This window comes from Coregonus lavaretus, assembly GCF_964263955.1.
Source record: "Coregonus lavaretus genome assembly, chromosome: 14".
In the NCBI taxonomy this organism is placed as follows: Eukaryota; Metazoa; Chordata; class Actinopteri; order Salmoniformes; family Salmonidae; genus Coregonus; species Coregonus lavaretus.
In genome coordinates, this window is record NC_140001.1 from 9,554,246 (window position 1) to 9,576,742 (window position 22,497).

At 45.6% G+C, this 22,497-nt stretch overlaps 1 protein-coding gene across 2 annotated transcripts in view; it reads right to left on the bottom strand.

The window, feature by feature from the left end:
- Window positions 1-2,187: 2,187 nt before the first annotated feature.
- Window positions 2,188-22,497, bottom strand: part of LOC311141717 (rho-related BTB domain-containing protein 2-like) — a 76,853-nt gene continuing 56,543 nt past the window's right edge. For both annotated transcript variants that reach the window (XM_084177144.1, XM_084177145.1), the window contains exons 5-11: window positions 19,334-19,519; window positions 18,267-19,083; window positions 17,835-18,054; window positions 16,241-16,359; window positions 7,996-8,235; window positions 7,513-7,618; window positions 2,188-6,456 (exon numbers count right to left, since the gene is read on the bottom strand). In XM_084177144.1, the coding sequence (XP_084033270.1) occupies window positions 6,278-6,456; window positions 7,513-7,618; window positions 7,996-8,235; window positions 16,241-16,359; window positions 17,835-18,054; window positions 18,267-19,083; window positions 19,334-19,519 (1,867 nt within the window). In that variant the 3' untranslated portion in view covers window positions 2,188-6,277. The remainder of the gene's footprint in view (window positions 6,457-7,512; window positions 7,619-7,995; window positions 8,236-16,240; window positions 16,360-17,834; window positions 18,055-18,266; window positions 19,084-19,333; window positions 19,520-22,497) is intronic.

Consider the following 22,497-nt stretch of genomic DNA (forward strand, 5'->3'; position numbering starts at 1 on the left):
TACAAATCACAGTGGTTCAGAAATATTACAAATAATTTATTTTTTTATTTTTCAAAAGCAGCAAAACATTCTGATTGTTGTCTTTTTTTTTAAAGCCCTTAATATTGTGTATGTGGTGTGTTGTGTGTGCTTTTTCAGTTTTATAAACGTATTAACACAAGCAGTTAATATCAATATTAACTTGAAATCGAAATGAGAAGGAAACAAAAGTGCATAATAATACTATGCATAAATCACACTGAAAAGTCACAGAGCAGAGATTCACCATAAGTCACACTGAAAAGTCACAGAGCACAGATTCACCATAAGTCACACTGAAAAGTCACAGAGCAGAGATTCATCTTCACCCTACTAAGGCTCCTGTCTCTCCCCCTCCCAGCAATCTCTGTCCTGGGCCACTTTCGAGACAGGACTCCCTAGGCTAACAGCCAGCTTTGGGTCAAACAAGTGGAGGTCGGGTTTCCGAAGTTAACTGTGGAATACCATTACAGCAAAGGAGCAGTTCCACCATTTTGTGTCAAAATGGTAGACGCAGTACTGCTGAACATCACATTTTGTGGTAGTGTCTCAGTCTTTACAGGTGGGACTCCCGCCCTACATTTCTAATGAATAGCCCAGTTCTACACAATGGCAGTCTCGGTCTAAAGAGCCTTACCTAGGAGAGAGAGAGAGAGCAGCAGCCGGATTTGGGTTGAAGCTGTTTCTGACTGCTCAGGCAAGCTGGTAAATCTTGGTTTAATAATTTATTAGTACACACATGGTTTAAAGGCTACATAATAGACGGGAAGTGCAGGCCTTGACAGACTGCCGAGTGCAAAAGATCAGTTTGTTACGAAATCTGAAATATGTTGGATCTCAATGTCTTCTCCACAATTTAGTATCTATAGCTTAGCTTGTTTGGAAGATGTAACAAGGTTTGGGTGACATATTTGTAAAGCTCCAAGTTAGGGGCCTTTTGCAATGTGTACCCCACAGCTACTGTAGACTACCGTAGGCCTCATTAGCAGAGCCTCTCTAGTACACAGCATAGGAAAGATGGGTCAATCCACAGGCACTAAGAGACAAGAAGGAAAGCTGCCTGGTTGAATGTGTGCGCGTGTGTGTTTTTAGCTTGCACGTTGGGTGGGTGCCAACCTGAACCCAGAAGGCAGTGGTTTGGAGGCCTCCTCATGCGTATGGCAAGCCTATAGGAGGGCTCGGGGAGACAGGCAACAGCGTGAGATTATCTCAAAAGGCACAGGACACAACAGGGGCTTTCCGTCAATAAATGTAAGGTTAGAAAATATTAGCTTCATCAATGCTACAGCAAATTCTCATAGGAACACTCATGTTTTCTTGAACTATTAGCTTAATCAATGCTACAGCAACTTCTCATAGGAACACTCATGTTTCCTTGAGCTAATACTACACTCTATAGCTGATTCGAATTAGGGTGATGTTAAAGTGACATCATAAAAGTGTCTGGAATAAATTACAGTAGTGCAGTAACTGCAGTTCAAATGAAAGTCCATCATCTCTAACCAAATGTGAAGTTACAAATATGAGCCACTAGGGGGCGATGTGGGTCAACTATTGGTGGCTGGTCAAAGCCAAGGAATCGTTTTATAAGTCATTTCCTTCCTCTTAGCTCCTAAGGCAGCCCGTTATATAAACATGACATTCTCAAGGTGTATTAATTCATATAGTGTTAGAACGTGAGTGCAAACTACAACTATGTACTGTACTAGCACTGTAGCTGTCAATTTCTGGGGCAACCTTGTGCCCAAAAGCTGGCAACCCAAGAATACCATGTCTCATACCTAACCTCCTGCTTCCAATACACCACAGAACAGTGTTAAGATACTGCTATAACACTGTACAAGAAGAAAGATGTCCCTGTCAAATTCCTGTGTACCCTCAATGTTATTCTGAGATACCAATTGTGTTACCTTTAGGCTGTACACAACCCAACTAAATGTATGAGAATAATATTATATAAAATTAGAATATTATGACTTAGAGGCTTCCCACAATATAGACGCAGGCTCCAATGTCAGCCACTAATGCTATGATACTACCGCTGAGGCCAGTTTGTCTTTGTAGGTGAGCATGAGATACACACTCAATAAAACCAAGTACGCCACATGGACAGTTAAAGGGGAAAGGGAGAACCCATGCTACAAAATATCCATTAAAAAAAAAAAAAAATTATAAAACGTTTTTAAGAAGTAGCCCATGCCAAGCACAAAAAGGCAGAGCTAAAACCACAGAAAATAAGGAAAGTGCAATCCAATATTAAGTCAGAGAAAAGTGCCATTACAATGCCAAAATTAGGCCACCATGCAAAAATAATAATAACCACATACCAAAAGTATTGACCAGCATTCACACGAGGAAGCCAGTATCCTCATAGTACGCTTTAGTATTCACTAGATCAGAGGTGTCTAACCCTGGGTCTCTAGGGCTTTACAGGGGGTCCTCTCCTCAGTTTGCCAACCAGGAACATATCTTACAATACTATGAAATCCCTTCATCTACTAATTTAAGGACTTAAGGCCTGTCTTTGACTGACCACCAGCAGACCCAGTGTCTCTCCAGGAGGGCTGGGGTCCGTTGTCCCATGGGGAGGCTCAGTCGTGGGAGACAGACCAGGGAGAGACCTGCCTCTCTGGCCTGGGTGGGGGGTGAGACTGGGTGTGTTAGGATTACCAGAGACTGAATCAATCAGTTCTGCTATTATCCTTTGCAGAACCTGTCTGTAACTGTATACAACTACCTTACACTATACTACACTGTACACTCTGTTTCCTAGTAGTGGATGTGCATCATTAAGGCAAGCTTTGTAGGGCATGTCTACCATTAGTAGGACATCTCTAATTACTCCTCCTTGGGGCATTGAAAGGGGTCATGCAGGGGATGCAGCTCAGTTGGTAGAGCATGGCGTTTGCAACACCAGGGTTGTGGGTTCGATAAAATAATGTATGCGCTAACTGTAAGTCGCTCTGGATAAGAGCGTCTGCTAAATGACTAAAATGTAAATGTAATGGAAGTGAAAACATCTCTATGTCCCCATGTCAACCCCAGATTAATGTTCTAATATCCCAGCCCTAAATAGGGGCGCTAGGACTATTTGCAAGATGCCTGGGTTAATTCCCCTTCTATTTTTTTTGTTGGTAAGGTTCTCACTTGGGTCCCATGAGATCCTATCGCACAGATATTTCAGTTGCCGTTGAAGACTCAAACACGCCTCCTGTGGAGAAAAGTAAAATGAGCTAACTCCCACTGTTAGTCCCTGTCGGCAGATAGCCTAGCGGTTAAGAGCGTTGGACCAGTAACCGAAAGGTCGTTGGTTCTAATCCCAAAGCTGACTAGGTGATTGATGTGCCCTTGAGCAAGGCACTTAACCCTAGTCGCTCTGGATAAGAACCTCTGCTAAATGACGTAAATGTTATCTGGGTAAAGCTGGGGGTGGAAATCTCAAGCCGACAAATAGAACAAAAGTGCTTTAGAAAAACGTGTCAAAAAGTATAGTTTTTTTCACATTCACTCCTAAACAGTAGAAAATAAAATAACAGTAACAATTACCGTTTTCTTCTTTCAACACGCCTGTTGTAATACACACTGTCGTGGATTAATGGAGATCTTATAGGTGCAGTGGGTTATTAAGAGTTTCTCAGCAGTTCAACATCCAACTCCAATAGCATTCAACTAAAAGCTACAACTGCATCCTCTTTGTTAACAACTGATTGAAACACACTCCTTCGCAATGAAATAAAACTGCACTCTGAAACTAAAAGCAAGTCCAATATTTGGTGTAATACTGCATTGAAAATTATGTAGGTAACTTAATGTTAAGATTAAACTTTGAAGCGTAACTCTACTCATACTGAAATTACCATTATTTAAATTAATAATACTCTGAATATATTCACTTACCCAATGTCTATTAGACTGCCACACACCTTTGGATAAGGAAAAATAACCCTAAACCCCTAAAGCTTTTCCAAGAGATCCTGAACAGTTCATAGGACACTTCAGATCAGATGTGAATGTAACATTATCTTTGTAGATTTGTAAGGTTCCCGCATATTAACACTGATAAAGGACTGGGCAGACATTTCAAAACGAGTTGACAGAAAAGAAAGATACAAGGTGTGTGTGTGTGTGTATGTTTAAGTGTGTGTGTTTATGTTTAAGTGTGTGTGTGTATGTTTAAGTGTGTATGTGTGTGTTTAAGTGTGTGTATATATATATTTAAGTGTGTGTGTGTATGTTTAAGTGTGTATGTGTGTGTTTAAGTGTGTGTGTTTATGTTTAAGTGTGTGTGTTTATGTTTAAGTGTGTGTGTGTATGTTTAAGTGTGTGTGTGTGTGTATGTTTAAGTGTGTGTGTGTGTGTGTATGTTTAAGTGTGTGTGTGTGTGTGTGTGTGTATGTTTAAGTGTGTGTATGTCATACTGTAGACATATTGAGCACCGTTTTCAGAGGAGTGAAAGGCTATGTCCTGCAGTGACACTTGGGTTTTACCTGACACTGCAGCTTTAAAAACAGACTGAGAGACGGATCAAAAAGTGATATTCCTCCTTTCCTAATCCCTTTTTCCCTTCCTCCCATATTTGCCATGTTAAGGAGGATGAGGGGAGAGGGCGAGGAGACAGGAGGGAGAGAACATGTCACAGCTTAATTTTTGGTATAATACCTTTCAACACTCTGTGAGGACAAACAGCTAAAGTTGACTTTCAAATACAACTGGAATAAAATAAAGTCAAAAGTGACTGGAATTAAGGATATACACAGGCAGGGGAGAAAACTCCTGTTTGCTCCTGGTGAGGGTTGATGATGGGACACTGAGCAGTGCTGCCCCCTGTGGTAAGGATGAGTAAAGGCAGGCTGGCTGAGGGCACCCTAGTGGTCAATCAAGACGGAGCAAGAACTCTGTTCAGTTCTGCTTCTTACTCCCTCCCATGGCAGTGGTATCAAATAGCCCTCTGATCCAGAATTGCTATCAAGTGTTCACTTTGAATGTCTTTGAGGGGGATTTGGTCAGTTTGTTCAGCACTGTTGGCCTCTCCTCTTGGTGTTATGTGGGGGTTGGGGGGGGGGGGGGGGGGTCATGATGGGTTCTTGAACCACCAACCATCTGCTGGGCTGGAGCAGGTTCCTAAACCCAGACTACCCCCTCTACTCCCCCTCCCTTGGAGACAGGTGATTATAGAACAGTCTAGGTCCTAGGACAACATTTGGGATTCAAATCTCCAACACAGAGCTTCACTGTGATGAGACCAGAAGGAGAAAAAAAATGGTGTCAAACTTTTCCAAAATGGAGGACAAAGTCTGTGGACGATAAGTTAGTCAGGCATAAGTGGTGGTCAGCTCTGGGATAGGCTCTACTATAATTTGAAATCCCTGCCACCATTTTGGTCATCAGGGTCTTCAACACTGCATGTGTCTTTGGGTGGTGTGTGTCATTACCCCTGACCAGACCTCACGGCGAAAGAAAACCAAACAGAAACATTCCTCCTTGTGTGTTGGACCAGCGCTGGAGCGCCTCTGGCTACTTGTCTGGTCCAGTGTGCTAACAGTCTGAATAGACGTGAAGGCAGAGGTAACCTCCCCATAGGGGAGTCTTAGCAGTGGTCTGTGGAATGGTCTGTGCGCCTGTGTAACTGGGAGAGAGAGCCCTTGTTCCCAGTCCCATCACCCCCGGCTGGTGGCTGGGTGGAGCTCAGGGGGAGGAGGCAGCACTGGACTGAGGCCTGGCAAGGTGAGGCCAGCTGGGGCATAGAGAACTGCCCAAGCCTGACCTACAGCTGTGGGGGTGGAGAACCTCGCACGTACGTGCACACACACACACACACACACGTTTGTTTTACTACCCTTGTGGGGACCAACACATTTATTCCCATTCAAACTTGTATTTTCCCTAACCCAAAACTTAACCTTAACCCTAATCTTAACCCTAACCTTAACCCCAAACCCTAAAACTAAAACTAAACCTAACTCCTAACCTTAACTCTAACCTGAACCCCAAATGTAACCCTAACCCTAAACCTAACCCCTAAGCTTAAAATAGCCCTTTTCTTTGTGGGGACCGGCAAAATGTCCCCAGTTGTCAGAATTGTCCTTGTTTTTCCTTGTGAGGACTTCTGGTCCCCAGTATAACCACACAGACACAGACAATCATACAGAGGGGAGACTTGGCTCTCCCGTCATGGAGGGGTGGTAGACTCATGGCCTCCTCAGTCTGGGGTGAGAGGTCAGAGGACAGGAGCAGGAGGGGTCATGGAGGGGCGACAGCCTCAGGAGACGTGGGGCGAGGAGGACGAGTGTCTCCAGAAGCACCAGCCCCTCTTGGTGTGCTGCTTACCAAGGATCTCTTCCTCGCGCTGGCGCTCCTTCTGAGAGCGCAGGTAGCGGTCCTCCTCCTTCAGGAACCACACTGGAGGCCATCGCTGCTTCTCAAAGTGCCTCTGGTTCTCTACATGCAGAAAGAGAGAGGGAGAGAGAGGGGAGATCAGAATAAACAAATTAATAATTTAAAGTGGGAAATGGGGGAGACATTTCCATAAATAGATGTAGAAAGAGAAAGAAAAAAGAGTGAAATGAAGAGAAGAGATGAGAGGATTAAATAAGAAAAGGAGGCAGGACAGGAAAGAGTGAATATAAGGGAGAACAAATGAATGTGAAAAAACAAGTGAGAGGAGTGGAGGGAAGGAGGGGAAGTGGGGAGCGGAGGTGGGGAGGAGAATGAAGTTGGGGATTGGAGGTGGGACTGGCGGTACAAAGGAGCTGAAAAATGTGTTGAGAATAATAATAATTTATTAAACTTCTATATTGCTTTTCATAACAGAAAGAAATCTCAAAGCGCTTCTAAAGTAAAAAACAAACAAGCACTACATCAATATGAGTTGCCTATCTATAGATTTATAAAGGGTGGACGAGAAGACGCATGGAGAGGGAGAGAGGGATGGAGGAGAGATGAGAGAAGAGAGAGGGAGAGAAGAGAGAGGGAGAGAAGAGAGAGGGAGAGAAGAGAGAGGGAGAGAAGAGAGAGGGAGAGAAGAGAGAGGGAGAGAAGAGAGAGGGAGAGAAGAGAGAGGGAGAGAAGAGAGAGGGAGAGAAGAGAGATGGAGAGATGAGAGAGGGAGAGAAGAGAGAGGGAGAGAAGAGAGAGGGAGAGAGGAGAGAGGGAGAGAAGAGAGAGGGAGAGAAGAGAGAGGGAGAGAAGAGAGAGGGAGAGAGGAGAGAGGGAGAGAAGAGAGATGGAGAGAAGAGAGAGGGAGAGAAGAGAGAGGGAGAGAAGAGAGAGGGAGAGAAGAGAGAGGGAGAGAAGAGAGAGGGAGAGAAGAGAGAGGGAGAGAAGAGAGATGGAGAGAGGAGAGAGGGAGAGAAGAGAGAGGGAGAGAAGAGAGAGGGAGAGAAGAGAGAGGGAGAGAGGAGAGAGGGAGAGAGGAGAGAGGGAGAGAGGAGAGAGGGAGAGAAGAGAGAGGGAGAGAAGAGAGAGGGAGAGAGGAGAGAGGGCATTGGTTTGTACCTGGAGACATGACCTTCATGTCTTTGGGGAACTTGCGACAAACGCTGTTGTAGTTGGTGCAGATGTGATGGAGACACCAGGCAGAAAGCTGCTTGGCATTGTGGAACTGCCAGGGGTGAATGAATAGGTGAGCAGTCCATCAAAAAGGTTGAATGACAAGAAAGTAGACCTCAAACTTTCTACTTTACAAACAAGAAAGATGAACTTGAATGGGAAGTGGACAAATGGCTTTTTAAGACTAATGTCACCTGTCATTGTAGAACAGAGTTCTATACAGTCCTGTATATGATATATAGGCCTAAGCTTTAGGGTGGTCCCATCATTCTTGGATGTTAGTTAGAATGTTCCCTCCAGTGAAATAGTATGTCCTTATCAACCACGTATAGTATTATGTGTAGTACATGTATTGCAGTAACAGTGTCTTCACTACAACTGTCATTGAGAATATACAGTGAGTACGTGTAGATGAATTTGGAGACTCACCTGAGCCAACTCCAGGTAAGCAAGCACCTGTCCGTCAATGTCTACTCCCTTCACCAAACACTGTAGCAGCTCATCCACAACATGTTGCTCTGTGAGGGCAACGAGGCGTGGCAGACACAGCCGGTTGGATAGGACGATGAGCTCCATACGCTCCCAGTCAGGACAGGCCATCAGCAGCCCACAGTATAGGAACTCCAACACTGCACGCATACAGGCACTACTGGTGTCAGGGATGGACACCTGGAGAGAAGGTGGAGAGAGAGAGAGAGAGAGAGAGAGAGAGAGAAATGGGGAGAGAGAGAGAGAGAGAGAGAGAGATGGGAGAGAGAGAGAGAGAAATGGGGGGAGAGAGAGAGAGCGAGAGAGAGAGAAATGGGGGGAGAGAGAGAGAGCGAGAGAGAGAGAGAAATGGGGAGAGAGAGAGAGAGAGAGAGAGAGAGAGAGAGAGAGAGAGAGAGAGAGAGAGAGAGAGAGAGAGAGAGAGAGAGATGTATATTTAGTATGTATTCCAGTAGTTATTTGTCTATAACTTAAGTGTTTCCTTTAGATCTGTCTCCAAGGCAGGAAACAACAAAATGTCAAATGGGGGACATTGTATAGTGCGCTCGAAAAGTATTCAGACCCCTTGACTTTTTCCACATTTTGTTATGTTACAGCTTTATTCTAAAATTGATTATATTAAATGTTTTCCTCATCAATCTACACACATAACGACAAAGCGAAAATAGGTTTTTAGACATTTTTGCAAATTTATAAAAAAACAAAACAGAAATACCTTATTTACATAAGTATTCAGACCCTTTGCTATGAGACTCGAAATTGAGCTCAGTTGCATCCTGTTTCCATTGATCATCATCCTTGAGATGTTTCTACAACTTGATTGGAGTCCACCTGTGGTAAATTCAATTGGGGCGGCAGGTAGCTTAGTGGTTAAGAGCGTTGTGCCAGTAACCGAAAGGTCGCTGGTTCTAATCCCCGAGCCGACTAAGTGAAACATCTGTCGATGTGCCCTTGAGCAAGGCACTAAACCCTAACTGCTCCTGTAAGACGCTCTGGATAAGAGCGTCTGCTAAATGACTAAAATGTAATTGTCTATATAAGGTCCCACAGTTGACAGTGCATGTCAGAGCAAATACCAAGCCATGAAGTCAATGGAATTGTCCGTAGAGCTCCGAGACAGGATTGTGTCGAGGCACAGATTTGGGGAAGGGTACCAAACCATTTCTGCAGCATTGAAGGTCCCCAAGAACACAGTGGCCTCCATCATTCTTAAATGGAAGAAGTTTGGAACCACCAAGACTCTTCCTAGAGCTGGCCGCTCGGCCAAACTGAGCAATCGGGGGAGAAGGGCGATGGTCAGGGAGGTGACCAAGAACCCAATGGTCTCTCTGACAGAGCTCCAGAGTTCCTCTTTGGAGATGGAACCTTCCAGAAGCGTCATACCCAAGAAGACTCTAGGTTGTAATCGCTGCCAAAGGTGCTTCAACAAAGTAGTGAGTAAAGGGTCTGAATACTTATGTAAATGTAATATTTCTGTTTTTTATTTGTAATACATTTGCAAAAATGTCTAAAAACCTGTTTTGCTTTGTCATTATGGGGTATTGTGTGTAGATTGATTAGAAAAAACTAAACAATTTAATCAATTTTAGAATAAGGCTATAACGTAACAAAATGTGGAATGTTTGAGATTGTAGAAATGGGACTCCGACCGCCATGCACGGTGGTGCGGTGGGTAGGTCACGTAAGGAGAGTGATGTCACAGGACGCGGGGGGGGGGGGGGGGGGGGGGGCGAGTTGAAGGGCTGTCCGTCTCCAGTTGAGGAGTACCTTTTGAGATGAAAGTCCCTCCCTACCAGGGGGGCACTGACGCTAGCTAGAGCCACGACTAACGGTAACAGCATCAAAGAACCCCGGAATTACCCCACTGGGCCGGTCGCTACGGGTGGCATAGATGGCCTGGATGTCATTGTGGGACAGAGCTGGAAGCAGAGCTGTGAAAGGAACCGAGGAAAAGAGACTTCTGATTGGACCATGAGAAGAGAGCATTTACGTACGCACATCCAAAACGGAGCAGGATCAACATGAAAGAACAGCCACTGTGTCCCCACATCCGGACAATAAAGCTACAGAAATGAAGGTAATGTCCGCTCACCATTTGCTGCTCACTGTGTCCTGCTCCAATAACATGGTCTGTTGTTGGTGCAGGACACAGGCTGACCAGAGCTATCCATACAGGTAGAGTGGGTCGGGTGGAGGTGCCCTAGACATGTGGAGCCCCAGTGAAAAAAAAGCTGTCCATTGCAGACACAAATCATGTAAAGGTTTATTTTTGTTTGTGTGGTTATTTGAAACACTGGCTAAAAGTATGGAATGGACTAAGTAAAAGTCCAGGAGAAACTTGCTATGAGGAAAAAAAAGATACCAGATTCATGAAGATACTCTTATCCTCAGTGCAAGAGTTGCCAGCTGGCCAAAAGTGTGTTTCTTTCCTGAGAGGAGAGCAAACAAAGGCACAGCCACAAGTGACGGCCGAGGAGTTACCGGGGCAACTTGGGGAGGGATAGAAAGAACTGCTGGGACTGTCGGACCATGGTAACCCCCTTTCTTCATCTTCTCCCCACCCCCTCCCACACACGCATGCAACGTTTACAAAATACAGAAAAACTGCACCACCCTGGCCACTAGGTGACACTAAAGTATAACTGTGCTTGGCTTCAGATAGTACTGACCAAGTGACATTTACATTTTCCTCCTTTAGCTGACGCTCTTATCCAGAACGACTTACAGGAGCAATTAGGGTTAAGTGCCTTGCTCAAGGGCATATAGACCGATTTTTCACCTAGTCAGCTGAGGGATTCGAACCAGCGACCTTTCGGTTACTGGCCCAACGTTCTTAACCGCTAGGCTCTCTGCCGCCCTAGCTAGTGATTTAATTAAATGTTGTTCTACATTTTCAACCTTTCAGCCCAATCAGTTGGTCAATATGTTGGATTAAAAAGGGACAAGACATTTGAAAGTCTCAGAGCAGTCTCAACACCACTACTGAGTATATTGCCTTGTGGTTTAAGCTACAGTAGGAGACGGTTAGAGGTGGGAAGAGCCATGGGACCCACAGGGGTGCCAATTAGGTGAATGTCAGCCTGGCAATGACCCTTCATTATGGAGGAAAACGTCGAGGTAGAGACACAGGTGGCCGCTCCTGTTAAAAGCTCTCAAACACACACACACACACACACACACACACACACACACACACACACACACACAACACAACACAACACACACACACACAACACAACACACAAGTCCTTACTCCTCATCATAATGGCATTAAAACCAAACTATACAATCAGGGAGGGGTTTATTGAGTTCAATGTGATCCATTATAGGTGGAATTGTGGGGGGGGGGGGGGGGGGGGGGACTGACAAGGACACAGCAGGCTGGCAAGCTGCTGGCACAGCAGATCGTAACAGTTGACCAGAATAGAAGTGTTATCACAGCACCTCGTGAATAGAAACAGTGACAGGCTAAAAATACACGTGAGAGAAGTGAGAGAGGAGAGTGGTGAGAAGAAGCAAGGTGAAAGGTGTTAAAGTAACTGTCCAGTGAAAATCTCACTTTTAAAAGCTCATAATCTGTTAAGTTGTACACAAATAATGTTGTTGACTCATCCTATACTCGTATTTGTGGCCAAAGCATAACTTTGAGAAAAAAACACTTTAAAAGCCTCATAGTGCCGAGCGATTAGTGCTTTTTGAGGTCGGTTCGGTTTCAGTTTGATTATTAAAAAAGAATCACGCTTTCATTTTTTTATTTTTTATTAGATGCATTATGAAATAATTACAATAACATTATTTTTGAGCTTTTGAATGGAAATTCCAAAGCCAAAAATAGTGCATTCAATTGCCAAAACATTGAACATACTCCATTGTCTCTGTCAGGTGACAGGTCCACATAGAAAAATAGGAAATTACTATGAAATAATAAACGTTTTTATTTGATTACTTTATTTCTTTTTCATTCCTTAAAAGTCATCATCTCATCTCTGCTCAGGCAGTAGCAGCCAAACAGCCAGACAACGTTCTCTCTGCTCAGGCAGTAGCAGCCAAACAGCCAGACAACGTTCTCTCTGCTCAGGCAGTAGCAGCCAAACAGCCAGACAACGTTCTCTCTGCTCAGGCAGTAGCAGCCAAACAGCCAGACAACGTTCTCTCTGCTCAGGCAGTAGCAGCCAAACAGCCAGACAACGTTCTCTCTGCTCTTTAGTCATCCTATTTATCTAGGCTAGCCTGCCTAAGCATGCTGCAGAGCTGTCTGACAAAATCCTTTTACTAGTTCTTCAAAGTAGATAAGGCATACTTTCACAAACTGTCTCTAGCACCGTCTCTATCCCTCTCTCTCTTCTTTGTGTTGTGTACTTGCCTCTCTCATGCGGTATATTCAGTCTGTGTGTATATAACCTAACGTAGAAGGCATAAAAGTGTATCCATCTCTGTCCGAGCCGGAAAAAACAGGCGCAATGGATTATGGTCATTGTGGTTAATTACCACGTTTCTGCGCTGAACTAGGCTGAATATTTGCTTAATAAAAACTAAAACTTTGATTTCGCTCTAGAGAAACTGCACGTTGGGTTCAGAAAAATCTGAACAAACGTGGGTCAATTAGTTGTTTAATAACCGGAAAAATTAAAACGAAATGTCGGTTAATCGCTCAGCATTAAAAGCCCTCCCTCAAACTTGTATCTCGAAATGCTTGCTTTTTCCTCATAGAAGATGATGTCATATTTTTGGCCGAGACGTCTCATTGCCTGAGCTGTCCAATCAGCTGTTTACTTGTCATTCATATTTTTATTGACCGGTATATGGGATGTAGCTCAGTTGATAGAGCATGGCGTTTGCAACGCCAGGGTTGTGGGTTTGATTCCCACGGGGGGCCAGTATTAAATAAATAAATAATGTATTCACTAACTGTAAGTCGCTCTGGATAAGAGCGTCTGCTAAATGACGTAAATGTAAATGTAAATATATGCCCACACCATTCAGTTGTTGGGGTACGCCCACACCATTCAAACACAGAAAAGCAGCTTTTTAACATGCTTCATTTTTTTTTTTTTTATGGAAGAAAAACTATTTCACTAATATTGTAATTAATTATATAGAAATCTGGAAACATTGGACAGCTACTTTAAAGACAGACAGAACTGTGTTGGCTGATGGCAGACAGACAGACAAACACACTCTGAAACAGAGGCCAGACAAGTCACAGTGCACTACAGTACAGTACACCGATTGGTCCGAGACTCCCAAGGTCACAGGCCTCTCCACACCACTCTGATGCCTAGCACTGCCTACAACCATAGCCACATCTGTGTCACTCCAAGGGAGGCTTTGTCTATGCACCTCAAGGCCAGCCAGCTAAGCAGGGGAAGGATAGGGCTGTGTGTGTGTGCTGCTGAGATTTTAAACGCTGCGATCATTGCTGCATCGCTATGGACATTTCTCACACAAAGACACATGCTGGCGGCTTCACATTGTCCAGAGCCTCAGTCTTTGTTAGATGCACTATGCCAGCCAAATGCCATAAAGATTGCCACAATGGGGACAAACATGACACTTTCAGGGTTACCATGGATACTGGCAAGCGTTCTGGTGACCCCCCCCTCCCCACTGCTGTTGGTGTTTTACAAATGACCCCCGTCCCGGTGCCCCCTCCTACACACACACACAAACAAACAAACTTACCCCTACTCTCTCTACAACAACATACAACTACCACTTACCCTCCCAGTCTCCACCTCAGAGCACGCAACACACCATGACCCTGTCCACTCTTCCTTCACCCCCACTCCTCCCTCTCTGTGGACTCTGGCTGTAAGAGTATCCAGAGGGCCTGTCCAGCGTCCTGTTTCCTGGGGCTGCCTGCTTCCTGGCAGGGCCGTAACCCAAAGCCTGTGGGGCCTGGACTGTAACCGTACCTGGGGGATCCAGTTCTCCAGGAGGGCCCAAGCTGCGGACACCCACAGCATGGAGAAACAAGTGCTCCCTCCCTGGGTGGGTTGGCAGCCACGCCCTGGAGGAGTAGTCTTTCTAGAACCCGAGCCATCAGAGAGAAGCCGGGGGTAACCAGACACTGCGCAAGGGGAAAACTGACCTGGATAAAGATCCGGGCCACAGTCTGACTATATCCTGTGTTCTAGCTAATATACACTGCATTCGAAAAGCAGTTTTAAATGAGAACTTGTTCTCAACTGGCTTACCTGGTTAAATAAATGTTAAATAAAAATTTAAAAAGACAAGGGGTCTGAATACTTTCCGAATGCACTGTATATAGCATGCTGTGTGCCTGCATAGTTTCCCATGAACAGCTCTCTAACGTGAATGCATGTCGTCTTACACCATTGTCTTGGGGTCAAATGTCAAAGGAAAAATAGATTCTTAATCTCTAAAAGCGGTCCCTTTGAGATACAGTGCCTTCGGAATGTATTCAGAACCCTTGACCTTTTCCGCATTATGTTGTGTTACAGCCTTATTCAAAAATTGATTAAATATTTTTTTTTTCTTAGCAATCTACACACAATACCCCATAATGACAAAGCGAAAACAGGCTTTATTAAAAATAAAAAACAGAAATACCTTATTTACATAAGTATTCAGACCCTTTGCTATGCGACTCGAAATTGAGCTCAGGTGCATCCTGTTTCCATTGATCATTCTTGAGATGTTTTACAACTTGATTGGAGTCCACCTGTGGTAAATTCAATTGATTGGACATGATTTGGAAAGGCACACACCTGTCTATATAAGGTCCCACAGTTGACAGTGCATGTCAGAGCAAAAGCCAAGCCATGAGGTCGAAGGAATTGTCAGTAGAGCTCCGAGACAGGATTGTGTCGAGGCACAGATCTGGGGAAGGGTACCAAAAAATGTCTGCAGCATTGAAGGTCCCCAAGAACACAGTGGCTTCCATCATTCTTAAATGGAAGAAGTTTGGAACCACCAAGACTCTTCCTAGAGCTGGCCGCCTGGCCAAACTGAGCAATAGGGGGAGAAGGGCCTTGGTCAGGGAGGTGATCAAGAACCCGATGGTCACACTGACAGAGCTCTAGAGTTCCTCTGTGGAGATGGGAGAACCTTCTAGAAGGACAACCATCTCTGCAGCACTCCACCAATCAGGCCTTTATGGTAGAGTGGCCAGATGGAAGCCACTCCTCAGTAAAAGGAACATGACAGCCCGCTTGGAGTTTGCCAAAAGGCACCTAAAGACGTATATCTCTGTAGAGACCTGAAAATAGCTGTGCAGCAACGCTCCCCATCCAACCTGACAGAGCTTGAGAGGATCTGCAGAGAGGAATGGGAGAAACTCCCCAAATACAGCTGTGCCAAGCTTGTAGCGTCATACCCAAGAAGAGTCGAGGCTGTAATCGCTTCCAAAGGTGCTTCAACAAAGTACTGAGTAAAGGGTCTGAATACTTATGTAAATGTAATATTTCAATTTTTTATTTTGTATAAATTTGCACAAATTTATTAAAGCCTGTTTTTGCTTTGTCATTATGGGGTATTGTGTGTAGATTGATGAGGGAAAAAACGATTTAATTAATTTTAGAATAAGGCTGTAACGTAACAATGTGGAAAAAGTCAAGGGGTGTGAGTACTTTCCGAATGCACTGTACGTATTGTCCTCTAGTCTACCACCTCTCTGAGACTCAGCCTCCCTCCATCGCCTCTTCTCCAGCCATCCGATGAGGCTGTGACATGACAGTGTGTTGATAACAGGCATGAATGTGGGCAGTATGTCTGGTTAGAGCTGTGATGTGATATTTTGATATTCTCACGCAGCCTCTTGTCCAGCAAGTATGTGTAGACAGGAAATTACCCAGAAAGTGCAGAGGTGAGCCGACTTCCTGCTGCAGCTGCTCAGACGAGGAACCTGTCTGCCTGCTCGCTTTACACCATATGTTTCTGATGTAATGTAATTGTTCTCTCTCTCTCTCTCTCTCTCTCTCTCTCTCTCTCTCTCTCTCTCTCTCTCTCTCTCTCTCTCTCTCTCTCTCTCTCTCTCTCTCTCTCTCTCTCTCTCTCTCTCTCTCTCTCTCTCTCTCTCTCTCTCTCTCTCTCTCTCTCTCTCTCTCTCTCTCTCTCTCTCTCTCTCTCTCTCTCTCTCTCTCTCTCTCTCTCTCTCTCTCACACACTCTCACACACTCTCACACTCTCTCACACTCTCTCACACTCTCTCACACTCTCTCACCTCCTTGATGTAGCTCTCCATGAAGGATCCCCGGAACATAGCGGCCATCCAGTCACAGCTGGAGATGAGCAGAGGCTTGTGGGCTGGCAGGTAGCCATCGTCCAGGCGGAACACCACATCTAAAACCGGGGAGGGAAAAGAGCACTCATCTCGGAGTGAACCACAGAGTCGATGCTACAGAGGGGAAGACAGACGGACGGGGACACACAGAGATATACGCAGACAGACGCACACAGAAACAGAAACAGGTAGACAGACAGAAAGATAAATCGAAAGGTAGACAGCTCTATTTGACACAGGGTGCAAGGGAGGGAGAGGACAGGTCATAGTGCAAAGCAGAGTTGAGATACTAAGATTGAAACCTACATAGACTTTTGAAGCTGTCCAGATAGCTTGCACCCTATCTAACTACACTGTCTGTAAGAGCTCTGACTGTCGCTTAATTCTGTTTGGATGCTCAAGGAAGCAGTGTTGGGGAGTAGCTTGGTGGTAGTTGAACTAAATTCAGATTTTGGTAGTGTTTTCAGTAGTTAATTACTTCTTTGCCATGTAGTGGTGTAGCTAACTACTGGAACTACACAATACTCTTTTTGCAAAAATAAAATATGGGTTAAGTAGGCAAGAATATACTTTGTTTTCCTCCATCAGACCGGCCTAATTCTCACTTCAAATATCGTTTTTTTTGTGTTTAATATGAGAAATTACATTCTGTTAACATCTGACTACAGAGTGAATTGTTCTTGCAATTTGTAATCTATGATTTACATATGATAATTTTTCAGGAAGTAGTTTGGATGTAGTGAACTACTTTTTCAAAGTAAGTTTAGTTAAGTAAACTATATGTTTCTTAACGGTAGCTTTAGTGTAGCTTAACTTCTTCCAGTGTGAAGTAATTGGTAGCTTGGTAAACTATATTTTCAGACTAGCTTCCCCAACACTGCAAAGATGTCATTCTAAAAGAAAAGCAATCTAAGAAGAAACTAAACCAATCACAAGGCTGACCTATAGGCCTCGCTAATCTTTATGGGGCACAGAACCCACTAGAACGAGTAGGCTAAATCATATCTATTCAGGAGGTATATTGAAAAACGAATTCCCACGGAAACAGACACCATGACAACAATAGCAGGACTATGGTAGCCACCTGAATGTAAAAGAGGCTACATGTACTTCAGAGATAGTATAGGACTCTCACCTTGTGGGAAATGCTACAGCCAACATGCACACAGACCGAAGGACCCAGACAGAAGTGATGCACAGAAACACATAGGAATGGGCCCGGCACACATAAGGACAAACGGAGAAAGCAGAAAATCTCAGCAACACCTATTTAGAGCGATGACATCAAATGGACTCATTTTATGGAGGATACACATAAACACACAGATATTGCATATAGGAAATAATAGCTAATGGCCATAGATCCAGACATGTGAATCCATGGCAGAATACTGGAAGAACATGCTAAATGTACTGGGTACACACACACACACACACACACACACACGCACGCGTGCCCGCGCACACACACACACACACACACACACTAGAGAATCTCTGATGACTCAGGTGAGCAGGTGAAGGCTGTGTGTACCGGCGAAGGTGCCCTTGCTAAGGCACTCTTTGATGCGGTTGGCTCGGCGGACGTGGAAGGCCTTGGTGATCTCCTGGTTCATGAAGCTCTCGTGGTTCAGCACGTTGGCCACCATCATCCTCAGGTCAAACACCTCCAGCAGCTCAGCGATGGTGGCCACCTGCATCAGATCCCCTCGGCCCTCGTCCAGACTGCCTGTGTACAGGTACTGCAGCACCGCCTGAAACCACCACAGTTAAAATGTGTTATGGTTATGATGACCAGTAGAGTGCACTCTTCAAAGTGCTCTAAGAAGATTATACAACCCTGGAGCAGTATTGGGAATGGGAACCTCACGGTGTAGCTGGTTTGGTATTAATACGGTGAGTAAGCAGATGCTATTATCCAAAGCGACTTGCAAGACTTGGTGTTGTTGCTGCTATCTGATCTAACCTGGAAGGGTTCTTCCTGTATGAGGCCGTCCATGGAGACCACGGTCATGAGGCGAGGTCGCCCTGTCTCGGGGTCAGCTACGTGCTCCAGGTACACACTCAGGAAGCCCCTCCCCCAGCCCGAAAGGCCACGGCCGGCCCCCAGGGGCCCCACGCCCAGGGGCCCCACGGAGCACTGGCTCCTGGCGGGGAGGGCGTTATCACTTTTGGAAGTCTTCAGGGAGCCCTGCTGGAGCATGGGTGGCCGTTTGAGTCCCCTGGCTACCCCCTCCCCCTCATTATCGATGTCCAAGCTCTTAGTGCGCCCTGCCTGCTCTTTGGCTCCTCTCCTGCTCTGCTCCTCCTCCTCTCCGCTCTCAGCCCACTCCTCTCCCTCCCAATCCGACTCGATGGCCAGCAGATCCAGGGTGAAGAGGTCGTAGAACTTGGAGCAGGAGGTGGCCAGGTAGACTTTGTGTGCGAAGACGCGCGTGGCGCCTCCCTGGAGTAGGAAGAGGACATCGGCGCACAGTGGCTGGCAGAAGAGGGAGTCGGGGGCTTCTCCGTCGATGGGAGGTGGGTCGGGGATGCCCACCACAGGGCGCGGGGGCCGGGGGGGCAGGAAGGGGGCCTGGAGGAGGGGCCGCTGGACTCTCTTTAGGTGGGACTTCCAGAACTGGAGGTGGCGGCGGGAGATGAGAGCGGAACGGATGGCGTTGTCGAACACATCCTTGACCCCAAACTGGGCCACGATGCTGGTCTCGTAGTAGGGAATGCCCAGCTCCTTGGCCACCTCATGCCCTCTCTCTGGAGGCAGGATGTCTGTGGGCTTGATGGGTCTGAGCACAACGGGGAGGGGAGAGGGTTAGGGCATTAGCAGAGTGGTAGGTCTCTAATTAAAGGATTGTGCTGAGTTTGTATGAGTCAAGTGTTTCAGAAGACAACAAGGACAGAAGCTATGGACAGACAGTAGGTGAGACAGGTATGTTTGCGTTTCAGTCAAATGCTGCACATCCTGCCAATAGCTTTGATGGGACTGCTGCAGTTAATGTCGCCCCGTGTCATGAGCATGGATGATGGTGGTCTTACTTGGCCAGGGGTCTGCGGGCGCGGTTCACGGCCTCCAGGTCGGCGTAGCGCAGGTCCAGCTGGCAGCCCACCAGGATGATAGGGGTACGGGGGCAGAAGTGCTTGATCTCAGGGTACCACATGGTGCGGACGTGACGCAGGGAGTTGGGGTTGGCCAGGGAGAAACACAGCACCACCACGTCAGACCTGTACCACGCACAGAAAAGACAGCGGGAGAGAGAGAGTTGGAAAAAGGAGAGAGGGTAATGTCGGAGAGAGAGAGAGCTGGAGGTCAATTCCTGTCTGAGGTTCATATGAGAAGAGTCTGCTGCTAGGCATAGTGTATATGGATGGCGACACTGAGCAGGCTGGGCTGTGGGGTCATGGAGTTGTGTGTGTCTGGTATACAGGAAGCCTCTGAGGATGTGAAGTGTCCCCCCCACCTCCCCCAAGGCAGCCAAGGCCACAGAGAGGGACTAATAACAGAGCAACACACACTAGCTACAGTACAGCAGTACTTATTTCCTCAGCCAGTCATTGTGTTAGGCCAGGCAGACAACAGGACTTAAGGCTGTTCTCCACAACTACTGTCTCTGAGGCATGTGTGGCTTCCCATGTGTGAATGAATGATGTCATCAGCTACTACGTAACCGGAACAGCACTAAGTGAGCCTCTCCACTGCCCTGCTTGCAGACTGAACAGAACACTGATCTAGTGGCTATGGAAATGGACTTCAGTAAAGATACATATATTAATTGTTATGTTTTATAGGGATTAATCAGGAGCCGAAACATGGAATTTACTAAATACATCAGCGTGATTCTTATCAATAAGGCTAACTGTCACGGTTTCGGCCGAGGCTGCCTCTCTTCCTTGCTCGGGCAGGCTTCGGCGTTCGTCGTCTCCGGAATACTAGCTGCCACCGTTGTATGTTTCTATGTTCGTTTGCTTTTGTCTGATTGTTGTACACCTGTTATCGTTTAGTGTAATTAGTGTCCTATAAGTTCTCGTTGTGTTTGTCTAGTGTTTGTGTGTGATTGTTTTACTGTCGTGCCGGTAGGCTGGATTTCTACTGTTTGCTCGGTTGAGCTATATTCTCCATTGTTTGGAGTGTTTTTGTCGCACCTGTTAGTGCGCCCGTTATTTTTGCCTACGTGCGGAGTCTCGCCTCAGGGCGTTTGTTTGTGATTGTTTTCGTGTGCATCAACTAAAGTCTGTTGGACTAACGTTCTGCGTCCTGCGCCTGATTCCACCACCACACCCACCTACATCTACCTTGACAGAATCACACACCAACACTAGACAAACACAACGAGAACTTATAGGACACTAATTACACTAAACGATAACAGGTGTACAACAATCAGACAAAAGCAAACGAACATAGAAACATACAACGGTGGCAGCTAGTATTCCGGAGACGACGAACGCCGAAGCCTGCCCGAGCAAGGAAGAGAGGCAGCCTCGGCCGAAACCGTGACACTAACTTGTTTTTTCACAACATGGTCAGATCAAAAAATAAATAAATGTTATTAAAGATAGAAATAAAATATGAAACATTAGGGGTATGAGTTCTGCTGAAACGTTCCTGTTCGAAAGAGTCAACTGGGTATGAACACTAAGTAAACACTACTCATATTTCTTTAGTTCAGGGTTGGTCGACTTTGATGGGGGTGGGGGCCACAAAACATCAGAACTCATCATGAGGGTCTGCAGTGACTCACGGGCCATGGGCAGAGGCAAACATGTATAGTTGTACAGGTAATTTCCTGCAATTCTACACATTTTGCTAAAAGTGGAGAGAAATGTTTGCAGTTTTTAAATATGATATCTGAGTGAGAGTGACTAACAAAATCAATGGGGGGCCTCCCGGTCGGTAATTCGACAATGATTACTACAAGTTTAGATAGCTGGCTAGACTAACTTACCAATCTAAAAAATGTTAGCTGACATGGGCTAATTAAGTGATTGTCAGTGACTGACATAACAAGAAGAAAACTGCTGATGCAGAACCACATTTCTAAGATTGCACCCTGTGTATTCTACTATTCTAACTCAAGTTTTTTATTTTTTATTATTGATCCGCAGGCCTACAAAAGGGGGGCTGCGCTGTGCACAGCCAACATGCTAGACTCTAGCAGCTAGATAGAGTACTTGTGGGCCAAACAGGCAACAGAATAACACAGGTTCCATACACCTTATCTTAACGTCTACTAATAATATGTAACCTAGAAAAGATAACGCACACACACACACACCCGCACACACACACACACACACACACACACACACACTCACGCACAGGAATTTCCATTAGCACCCTGGCAAAGGGTCATTACCATGGCTCAGACTGCTTTTAATCTACAGGTAACTGCCAAAATAAAGGAAACACCAACATACAGTGTCTTAATATGGCGTTGGGCCACCATGATACGGCAGAACAGCTGCAATACACCTTGGAATAGATTCGACAAAAGTCTGGAACTCTATTAGAGGGATGCGACACCATTCTTCCACGAGAAATTCCATCATTTGGGGTTTTGTTGATGGAGGTGGAAAACGCTGTCTCATGTGCCGCTCCAGAGTCTCCCATAAGAGTTCAATTGGGTTGAGATCTGGTGGCTGAGACGGCCATGGCATATCGTTTATGTTCATGCTCATGAAACCATTCAGTGACCATTCGTGCCCTGTGGCTGGAGTCATTGTCATCCTATGGGGGCATAGCCATGGTAGCCAAAACAATGGCCTGCTCAGCATTTTTATACATGACCCTAAGCATGATGGGATGTTAATTGCTGAATTAACTCAGGAACCACCTGCTTTCAATATACTTTGTATCCCTCATTTACTCAATTGTTTCCATTATTTTGGCAGTTACCTGTATGTTAGTGTGTACGTGCCTTTGCCCTCTTTGTCAAGCCACACTACAAAGGTCAGCAGGGCTGTTAGCTATCCTCATGTAACCAGAGTGTTTGGTGTTTTTACAGGACATAGAACGAGGCTGAGATCAAACTCCTGACTGACTGGCTGACTGCTCAGTGTATACACAACCCAGCAGAGATCCCCTCGACACACACTTTTCACTGTTATTAAAGATCATGCAGGCGCTACGTCACCCCCTTATGCACTGACATAAGGGTTAAATAAACTCACCTATTCAGTCTATGGAACGACATAGTCATTAG